The following is an 11,354-nucleotide window of genomic DNA, read 5'->3' on the forward strand; positions in this document are numbered from 1 at the left end:
GGTGTCCTGTTGAGTACTCGCGTGATCCAGGCACCTCCCGTGTAGCAGAGTTGGGCAAAAATTTATTTTAAAATTTCGAATACAAATAAATGAAATCTATTTTTTATTCGAACTCGTTTCTCTCGGATACATATTCACCGCAGTCTATCCGTCGGATACTTTTCACGATTTTCATTTGTCGTCCGTGGGTCATCCGAATTGCGGAGCAACGGCTATGCGTATCCGACGCCTCTAGCGGCGAGATTTTTTATTTGAGAGAATGTATCCGAAGATACAGCTGATGAGTTGGAAAGTATCTTTGATTTTTATTCGATAGTTTTTAGCAGCGCCCCCATGTATTCGACGGTCAATTTCGTCAGATACTCGCAACTCAGAATGTATCTTAGATTTTCGACGTACGATTTTTGCGTGGCCCAGAGATTTATTCGGATGGTCGATGTAGGGAAGATGATTTATTCGATTTTTTATTCGAGACGAGCATGAGGAATAAATGAAAATCAAATGTATCTTTTATTCGAAATTGTATTCGAAGTTCGGATAAAAGACCGAGCGACGTTGCCAAATCATAATACTTACGTTGTAATATGCAAGTACGTCCTATGGTATAGTGACTCCCTGTTGCGGAATATAGCCAAGTGCTGAGTCAGAAGGACTCAGAAAAGGTGCAGTAGAGAAAGAAAAGTGAAATATGTAAGGAAGGAGGATAGTGTGACGAACGAGAGAGTATATAATGAAAACAAAAGATATATTCACGAACGGTAACAGTAACGGTACAGGAGTGAACGCGAAGCCCGCAGACACTTGTATTAGACGGCGATCAGTCGATCGTAAAGACAATAAATCAGCGCTATGCAAGGATCAGTCGATCACGAGCAGGAGTCAAAAGACACCCGTTTCGGAAACGCAGGTCTACTTATACTAACGCGGGCCGTTGGTTTCGGCAGGATGAGGAGTGGGATTTTCGAAATAGGCAAGGATGAGGCAGAGCAGCCCGTTCGTTAGGACGTCCTAACGGCGTCCCAACGGTCGGGGCTGCGATGGGAACAAAGGGTAGAGGCAGTGGATTTCGGAGTTTGGACAACAACCAACGGCCCGCGCGGCGCGTGCATGAGAATCGCACGAGAGCCAGTGTTTACATATTCGAACAGCTGACTGTTGTCGCGCGAGGAAGACGGTGTTTACCGGCGACGGGCAAAAACGCCGATGCGTGATCGCTCATGCACGACGCCGGTGTCGGTGGCAATAATACCCGGATTAAACGGTTAATTCGGGGAATCGAATTATAATGAAGACGGCGACGAGAAATCCGCCGATGCAGATTTTAAACATTCCGCCCGCCTTCGGCTATCGCCGAATGTGGACAGATCGCGGAAGCGGGGGAATGTCGACGGACGGCGCGGCGCGACGGCAGGTTATGCCTGGTTCTCTCCGGTCTGGAGAAGTCGGACTATTTTTGTTACCGGCCGGGTGAACGAAGTGGTGGCTGTTCTAACGGTGATGACCCGGACATGGCCGTCGGCTCCAGGGTGGACGTCGGTGATGCGTGCGAGCGGCCACTTCGTGGGGGGGGTGGCTTCGGACTTCACCAGCACGAGGTCCCCGACGCCCAGGGATGGCTGGGTGGTTGTCCACTTCCTTCGCGTTTGAATTTGGTGCAGGTATTCTGCGGACCAACGTCGCCAAAAATGTTCCACCCGCTGTTGGAGTTGTTGCCACCGGGAGAGCCGCGAGGTAGGGACGTCGTGCAGCGTGGGCTCCGGGGTGGCCAGGAGGGGGCCTCCGACGAGGAAGTGTCCCGGCGTCAGGGGGGTCAGGTCCTCTGGGTCGTCCGTCAGTGCCTGGAGTGGACGCGAATTCAGGCACGCCTCCACCTGGCAGAGGAACGTCGCCAGCTCCTCGTACGTGTGAGCGTTGTCGCCGACGACGCGACGGAGATGGTGCTTCACGGAGCGGACGGCTGCCTCCCATAGCCCGCCGAAGTGAGGTGCTCCTGGTGGAATGAATTTCCACCGCACTCCCTCCTTGGACAGCTGTCCGGCGATGGCAGCTGCTTCCTTGGACGATGCCCGGAACATGCGGCGCAGTTCCTGGTCAGCCCCCACGAAATTTGTGCCGCAGTCGCTCGTTACAGAGGCGCATGGTCCCCGTCGGCCAGTGAATCGCCGGAATGCTGCGAGAAAGGCGGCCGTGGTGTAGTCCGACACAGCTTCGAGATGGACTGCCCGGGAGCTGTAACAAACGAAAATGGCCACATACCCCTTGATAGATTTGTGGCCACGTCCTGGCGCCGTTTTTAATTTGAACGGGCCGGCGTAATCCACGCCTGTGTGGGTGAATGGGCGCGATGGCGTGACCCGGTGGAGTGGTAGGTCGCCCATTAATTGGCTGGCGGTTGCCGCCCGCCATCGGAGACATCTGATGCAGCGGGAGACGCATTTCTTCACGTTTTGGCGTCCTTGTGGTATCCAAAATCGTTGGCGGACGGATGCCAGGGTCAACTGCACACCCCCATGCAGTGTCCGTCGGTGGTGCTGCTCGACGATCATCTCGGTCAACTTTGATCCTGATGGCAGAATGATGGGGTGCTGCTCGTCATAGGAGAGCAGGGAGTTTTTTAATCTCCCTCCCACCCGTAGAATGCCCTGGTTGTCGAGGAACGGGGTCGTCGCTCGGAGGGCACTGGACGGTCGAAGAGGTTGTCCATTGTTGAGAGCAGAGAGCTCTCGTTCGAAGGTCGATCCCTGCACAATCTTGATCCAGAGCGCCTCCGCTTGGCTCACCTCCTCTGGATGCAGGATCGGGAAGACGTCTCCTGGTGACGGAGCTGGTCGACGTCTCGTCCAACGCAGACACCAGGCAGTGACCCTCAAAAGTCGGGTCAGCGATGAGTAACGATGCAGCAGGGACTCGTGCTCCGTGTCGGCTATCCGGGTGTGGAAGCTGGTCGTCGTCGGGGCCCGCTCCTCCTCGGTGGTGTCGAGCGTGGGCGAGGTCGTGTCCCACGTCGTGGGATGTTCGGTGAGCCACGCGGGTCCGTGCCACCATAGGGGGTGACTCGCGAGCTGGCTGGCGGGAATGCCTCGCGAGGCACAGTCGGCAGGGTTGTCCTGGCTGCCGACGTGGTGTAGGCGGACGTCCGGTACAGTTCGGTGGAATTCAGCCACCCTGTTGGCGACAAAAGTACGCCACCGCGTCGGTTCACCGTGTAGCCATGCGAGGGTGACGGTGGAGTCTGACCAGAGGTGACTCGTGTCGAACTGCAGTCCCATCTCGCGGCGTAGGTGGGATAGCAGTCGGGCCCCCAGTACTGCAGCGCACAGCTCGAGCCGTGGGAGAGACAGGCTCTGGAGCGGCGCTGTCTTTGTTTTTGCTGCAACCAGAGTGACCTGTGTCCGGTGTGGGTTGCTGGTCCGGATGTAGGCGGCTGCAGCGTAGGCTCGTTCGGAGGCGTCCACGAAGACGTGGAGTTGCTGAGTGGTCGTAGCTGGCTCCGTGCCCAGCCATCGTGGGAGCCTCAGCGACGTTAGGTTGGCCGCGTCGGCGGAAAGTTTCCTCCACGTTTCAGCTGCGGTCGATGGAAGCTGCTCGTCCCAGTCGAGGCGGTGCTGCCACAGCTGCTGAAGGAATATTTTCCCTCGGATGGTCGCGGGTGCCAGCCATCCGAGGGGGTCGAACAATTTTGCCACCTGGGACAGCACATACCGCTTCGATAGTGTCGGAAGTGGAGACGTCGGAGGGCCCTGGAAACTGAAGGTCAGAGTGTCAGACTGTGTGTGCCACTTCAGCCCCAAGGCACTGCATCCCAGCTCTGGCTGCCAAGGTAACGTGGAGGACAGGGCAAGGTCCTCGTCGGGCAGGTGCGAGGTCAGGGCGGTGCTGTTGGCGCTCCACTTTTTTAGCGTGAAGCCGCCCGCCCTGCAGATTCCGACGAGTTCCTCCTGGGTTTGTCGGGCCTCGTCCTCGCTATCGGCTCCGGACAGGATGTCGTCCACGTAGGTGGCTTCCCTCAGGATGGCGGCACCTCGTGGGAATTGCTCCTCTTCGTCGTCCGCAAGCTGCAGCAGGGTGCGGATGGCCAGAAAAGGGGCGCAGGTCAGTCCGTATGTGACGGTGGTGAGGTGGAACACCTGGATCCTCTGGTCCGGGTTGTCCCTCCAGAGCACTCGCTGGTAGTCCCGGTCGTCGGGATGCACCTGGATTTGGCGGTACATCTTTTCCACGTCCGTAAGGAAAGCGAACTTGTGTCGCCTCCACCTCAGTAAGATGTCCATGAGGTTGCGCTGTAACTTGGGACCAGCGGAGAGGAGGTCATTCAACGAGCGGCCGGTCGAAGATGGTCGGGACCCGTTGAAGACCACCCTCAATTTTGCGGAGGCGCCCGTGCCCTTCATTACTCCGTGATGAGGCAGGTAAAAGTGCGGCGCTTGGGGACACTCGAGTTCCCTGGCGACCTCCTGCATGTGGCCGAGCTGCAGGTACTCTCTCATGAAGTTGTGATAGTGGTCACGGAGGGTCGTACTGGTCTGGAGGCGCCGTTCGGTGGACAGCAGGATGCGTCGGGCAACGCTGTGCGTCTCCCCTAATCCGTGGACTGCGTCCTTGAAGCAGAGGCGAACCACGTACCGTCCGTCCGACTGCCGGTAGTGGGTCTGACGAAACCCCTCGTCGCAGGCCTCTTCTTCTGCGTTCCAGTGCCTGGTGGTCGTTGGAACTTCCTCCTGTTCCCAGAAGCGACGCACCAGAGCGGCCAGATCGTCCGTGGTGGTCGTGTGAGTGGAGACGATTCGGGAGGGTGATCCTCCTCTCGCAGTCGGCCCTGAAAGAATCCACCCGAAGATGGTTTCTTGAGCGACTGGAGCGTGTTGTCCACCGCGACGTATCCCTTCCAGAAGAATCTGGGGATACACATCCGCTCCGAGCAGGAGCTCGATCGGTGTCGCCGAGGTTGCCCTGGGGTCTGCGAGCGGCAGGCCGTTGATGTGGGGCCAGCGCGGAGTGTGGGTGGCACCAGAGGGCTTGTAGGCCGTCAGCCTGGGCAGCACCAGTGCCTCCACCGTGCATGACCGTCCGAGTCCGGGAACGGTTGACGTCAGGGTCAGTCTGACCTTTCCTCGGGAGGTTGCTGTGGCCTTTCCTCCGGCGCCGAGGACCAGGCGCGAACACGACGTCCGAGGAAGTCGCATCGTCTGGGCCGGTGCTTCGCTGATGAGCGACACCTCAGAGCAGGGGTCAATCAGTGCGCGAGCTGTGACCATCCGGCGTCCTGCAGTCGCTGTGACCAGGGCGGTGGCGAGCAAGACAGGACCTGAGTCAGAGGTGGAGTTGAGCCTCTTCGTGGTGTGCAGCGTTGCGACCGTCGATGCGTTGCTGGATCCGTCGGACGCCTCGTGCAGCATCGTGTGGTGTGGTTGGGCACACCGTTGGCACCGCTTTGCCGACGGACAGTTCCCGACGGTGTGCGGACCGAGGCAGTTTTTACACCAGCGGCGACTCGTGACCATTTGGAGACGGGCTGCAGGGGTCAAGGATCGGAACGCGCTGCAAAAACACAAAATGTGGTCTCCTTGGCACAGGTTGCACCGAGGCCTCGATGCGGCGTCCGTGGCGGTGTGTAGCGCCTTGACCTTCGTGGGCGGCGGTTTTGATGGTGCGGGAGTGCGAGTCCCCTGACGGAACTCGAAAGCCTCGAGAGTTCTCGTCGTCGTCTCGAGAAATTCGAGGAGTTCCGAGAAGGCGGGGAGATTCACGCTGTTTCCCAGGGACTTTTCCCACTCCTTCAAGGTGTGTCGGTCCAGTCGACGGATGGTATGGTGGACGATCCAGTGGGATTCGTCGGTGACTGGTACCCCGAGGCTGTTCAGGACCGCCGTCGCGTTGCACGTGGAGTTCAAGAGGCCCTTGAGCTCCGTTGCACTGTGATTGACACATGGCTTGATGTTGTACAATGCGTCGAACTGCGCGGCAACCAGAAGTCGTCGATTCTGGTAGCGGTGCTCTAGCAGTTTCCAGGCCTGGTCAAAGTTGGCGGCAGTGACGGGAATCCGTTGAATCAGCTGCGCTGCTTCCCCGGTGAGGCTCGCCGACAGGTAGTGGAAGCGCTCTGCATCCGTCCAGGCCTCGTCGTCGATGACCAAGGACATGAAGAGGTCCCGGAATCGCGTCCAGTCAGTAAATTGACCGGAGAACGTGGGCAGTGTGATCCGTGGCAGTGACGATCGAGGTCTGGGCCCTGGCGTGGGTGGATGTCCTGCAGTTGAGGGTGCCTGACTCTGCTCGACGTCTTCGAGCATCGTGGACAGAATTCCCTTCTGATTGCAGTACACATCCTGCGTTTGGTCGAAGAAGTCCTCGGTGAAGTAGTCCACCTGACGGTTCTCCTCAGTAGTGGAGGCGATGATTTGAGCGTCGCGGTCTTGAAACTGCGCCCAGGCCTGGTCCAAACAAGACAATTTGGCCAAAATCGTCCCCTTGTTGATATTCGCTTTGCCCTGCTTCCGGAGATTGTCCACGGTTCGTGCGATGCGCCCGAACAGAATGTGTTGATGGGCGATAAGCGAGTCCATGACGAGTAGAAAGGAGAAGAAGAGAAAGGAAAAGTATACAAGAAAAGAGATGGAGAAGTGCGCGTGGATGGAAAAGTGGAAAGGAATCCGGCTCGAAGGACCAAATGTTGCGGAATATAGCCAAGTGCTGAGTCAGAAGGACTCAGAAAAGGTGCAGTAGAGAAAGAAAAGTGAAATATGTAAGGAAGGAGGATAGTGTGACGAACGAGAGAGTATATAATGAAAACAAAAGATATATTCACGAACGGTAACAGTAACGGTACAGGAGTGAACGCGAAGCCCGCAGACACTTGTATTAGACGGCGATCAGTCGATCGTAAAGACAATAAATCAGCGCTATGCAAGGATCAGTCGATCACGAGCAGGAGTCAAAAGACACCCGTTTCGGAAACGCAGGTCTACTTATACTAACGCGGGCCGTTGGTTTCGGCAGGATGAGGAGTGGGATTTTCGAAATAGGCAAGGATGAGGCAGAGCAGCCCGTTCGTTAGGACGTCCTAACGGCGTCCCAACGGTCGGGGCTGCGATGGGAACAAAGGGTAGAGGCAGTGGATTTCGGAGTTTGGACAACAACCAACGGCCCGCGCGGCGCGTGCATGAGAATCGCACGAGAGCCAGTGTTTACATATTCGAACAGCTGACTGTTGTCGCGCGAGGAAGACGGTGTTTACCGGCGACGGGCAAAAACGCCGATGCGTGATCGCTCATGCACGACGCCGGTGTCGGTGGCAATAATACCCGGATTAAACGGTTAATTCGGGGAATCGAATTATAATGAAGACGGCGACGAGAAATCCGCCGATGCAGATTTTAAACACTCCCATTAATATTCAAACACTATTTATTAATTAAACGATTGTTTAAACCAATGAATTTGTATTATTTAAACGAATGTTTAAACACATACATGTTCATTATTTAAACGATTGTTTAAGCAAATAGATTTGTATTATTTAAACAGAGGTTTACATAGGTAAATGTTTATTATTTAAATGACTGTTTAATAAATGAATTTTTATTATTTAATCAGATCTTTCAACCGATATATTTTTATTACTTAAACGATTGTTTAAACAAATAAATTTTTATTATTGAAACAAATGTTTAAACCAATACATTTTTACTATTTAAACAATTGTTTCAACAAATAAAATTTTATTATTTAAACAATTGTTTAAACAAATACATTTTTATTACTTAAACGTTTGTTTAAACAAATAAATTTTTATTATTTAAACAATTGTTTAAACAAATAAATTTTTATTATTGAAACAAATGTTTAAACCAATACATTTTTATTACTTACACGGTTGTTTAAACAAATAAATTTTTATTATTGAAACAAATGTTTAAACCAATACATTTTTATTATTTAAACAATTGTTTAAACAAATAAATTTTGATTATTGAAACAAATGTTTAAACCAGTACATTTTGATTACTTAAAATATTGTTTAAACAAACACATTTTTATTACTTAAACAATTTACGTCACCTTTTGCAATGAGTAAAAGTCTTTATAATAAAAGGAAATGTCATTGGGTTTCACCATCGGTACTCTGCTGGATATTAAGGTATTAAGACAATTTTATAAAGAACTCTTTAGATTATGTATTATGTACAGGTATACGTACATAGGCATTGCATGCTATGGAATTTTTCTGTCTACGGTTCTGAATTACAGACTCTGTAGAACATGCAGAAATTTAGAATCAAAGACATCGATGATTTAAATTATCTGGAACAGTACTAAATAAATAACAAGTTAACCATTGAAACAATGAATTAAAAAATTATTACTGAAAATATATATTTATGACGACAATTATCAGTGGATAGGCATAATTTTTTAACGAAGTTTACTGCAAATTTCATGCTGATATCTCTTACGGTTCAACATTTATTGTAAAATGTCACGAAATTTCTCGACCCAGCACAGTGTCCGGCCGTCCAAGGCTGTGTATCGCGATGCAGCATTCGCTTCAGATAATTTTAATTTCGTTAATTTTAAAATGTTCATCTTTTTAAAAAACAGGTCTGTAAAGAGGACACTTGGGGCTATATCCTCATTTTTTTGCAAATTTTTAAAAAGTTCCCTTCTATGAAAAGATTGCATTTGTTGAAAACAACGCACACCTTCGGCCAAAAAGAAAGTAACACATGTTTCGTTCTTCTACTCTCGGAATCATTCGGCAGGGATCGACGTCTGTCGTTGCACACATGAACATATGTATATCGTCGCCTGTGATTGCACATATATATGCATATATTTGTAGCCGCTTCGACTGCGGCGAACGTAGATAGAAAAGGACAGCATGCAAACACGGCCGCGTGGCCGATGGCGCTAGAAAAAGGCAGCACAACCCGATGATATTATTATTCGATTTGTACCATGTTTGGGCTTATTTTGTTCAGGAAAACATTTTCAATCGGTAGGTAATGATATCATTATGGTAACGTTAATAAGAAATAATATTAGATATAGTTGGTAAACGCCAATACGCTACTGGTTACAATGTTGCCTCTGATACTGAATCACGACCATATGGAGCGTCGCGTCATGTGCCGCCTGGAGACAACAATGTAAGCGTTTCACCATCACTTATTAATAACAATAAAATGTGTGTTACAATTCATAATTCTGCCATGGGAACATTATTAATCGATTGCAAATAGTTTGCTGATGAAAACAAGTCTAAACACGTCACAAATCTGATAAGTTAGACGGTGCCAGTATTGAAACGTTTCCTTCGAAGTTTATCAACGAATTTTATTTCACTAGCTGACCGTTCCATTTCGATAGAGTCCGCTGCCGTACCAGAGCATGTTCTACAGAGTCGGTAATTCAGAACCGTAGACAGAAAAATGCCATAGCATGCAATGCCTACATATGTACGTGTACCTGTACATAATACATAATCTAAAGAGTTCTTTATAAAATTGTCTTAATAACTTAACATCCAGCAGAGTACCAATGGTGAAACCCAATGATATTTCCTTTTCTTATAAAGAGTTTTACTCACTGCAAAACGTGACGTAAATTGTTTAAGTAATAAAAATGTGTTTGTTTAAACAATATTTTAAGTAATAAAAATGTACTGGTTTAATCATTTGTTTCAATAATACAAATGTACTGGTTCAAACATTTGTTTTAATAATAAAAATTTATTTGTTTAAACAATCGTTTAAATAATAAAAATTTAATTGTGAAGACTAGCGTTTAACTAGTAAAAATGTACTGGTGTAAACATTTGTTTCAATAATAAAAATTTATTTGTTTAAACAATTGTTTAAATAATACAAATTTATTTGTGTAAGCTAGCGTTTAACTAGTAAAAATGTACTGGTGTAAACATTTGTTTCAATAATAAAAATTTATTTGTTTAAACAATTGTTTAAATAATACAAATTTATTTGTGTAAGCTAGCGTTTAACTAGTAAAAATGTACTGGTGTAAACATTTGTTTCAATAACAAAAATTTATTTGTTTAAACAATTGTTTAAATAATCAAAATTTATTTATGTAAACAAGCGTTAAAAGTTTAAACGATAAAAAGTGTTCGATTATTAATGGTAGTCACTGTACCGTGGTACGTATTTACGTATTATGGCTTGGCAACGTCGGATAAAAAAGTCGGCCATCCGACCATCGAATACAATTTCGAATAAAAGATACATTTCATTTTCATCTCTGCCAAATACTCGTCCCGAATAAATCCTCAAATAAATCGTCTGGCCACATCGAGCTTCGGATATCGAATAAAAGTTACGAATAAATTTCGCCGCGACATCTGCCTTCGAATACATTCTGAAATTAATTTTTATTCGACGCCTAAAATCGTTCGGATGGTCGGCGGACGCCGAGTATCTACAAATAAATCCGTCGAATAAATGGGGGCGTTGCAATCGACCATCCGAATAAATCCTGACGTAGCCAGAAAATCATCCGGAGGCACATCGAATACAAATCTCGAAACCAGACGCTCGTCGAATAAAGATACAAATAACTGCTCGCGATTCATCCGACTTCGAATAGAAACAAAAGAACAGAGAATTTGTATCCGAAGGCGCTTCAAATAAATTTTTCATCGGATACTGCCCAACTCTGCCGTGTAGCTTAGGTTGGCGTGAGGTTTTAGTGGGTAGTCTCCGGGGGCTCGCCCCCGGGGAGAATCCCACATAACCCCGGCTTCCCCCAGGGAGTCGGGGTATGTATAAAACATTTCCTCACGATAAAAAAAAAAAAAAAAAAAAAAAGGCCCTGCCAGGATCCGAAGATCCCGCCGGCATCGCCTCACACATCATTGGGACTACTTCCCGCGGAATACCCCTCGCTCCGTTAGCAACACACAACTATGTGTGTTCCCAGGGACCACCACGAGGAGGTGGAGCGTAGAGGATTTTAGGGATATGATCCCCCCGATCCCTATTCCGTCCTCAATCCTGGTCGGAGTCCCCCGATCCCTATACGGTCCTCAAGCTTGGCCCACGTCCCCCTGATCCCTATCTCGTCCTCAAGCCTGGCAGGAGTCCCTCCGAACCCTATCCCGTCTCCATGCCAGGCCCACGTCCCCCCGATCCCTATCCCGTCCTCAATCCTGGTCGGAGTCCCCCGATCCCTATACGGTCCTCAAGCTTGGCCCACGTCCCCCTGATCCCTATCCCATCCTCAAGCCTGGCCCACGTCGCACTCATCCCTATTACGTCCTCAAGCCTGGCCCACGGCCCCCCGATCCCTATCCCGTCCTCAATCCTGGCCCACGTTCCGCTGATCCCTATGCCGTCGTCAAG

The 11,354-nt window shown here is 49.5% G+C and overlaps 1 protein-coding gene across 1 annotated transcript; it reads right to left on the minus strand.

The window, feature by feature from the left end:
- Positions 1 to 1,412: 1,412 nt before the first annotated feature.
- On the minus strand, positions 1,413 to 6,563 carry LOC143363295 (uncharacterized). Its single transcript, XM_076803909.1, has one exon. It carries the CDS (start codon positions 6,561 to 6,563, stop codon positions 1,413 to 1,415), a length of 5,151 nt encoding a protein of 1,716 aa, XP_076660024.1.
- Positions 6,564 to 11,354: the final 4,791 nt, after the last annotated feature.

The sequence above is a fragment of the Halictus rubicundus genome, unplaced genomic scaffold (assembly GCF_050948215.1).
Source record: "Halictus rubicundus isolate RS-2024b unplaced genomic scaffold, iyHalRubi1_principal scaffold0029, whole genome shotgun sequence".
Lineage (NCBI taxonomy): Eukaryota > Metazoa > Arthropoda > Insecta > Hymenoptera > Halictidae > Halictus > Halictus rubicundus.

Bases quoted from the DNA above. Each gene is read 5' to 3' on its own strand.
- LOC143363295 (XM_076803909.1), bottom strand. From the start codon at position 6,563: ATGGACTCGCTTATCGCCCATCAACACATTCTGTTCGGGCGCATCGCA.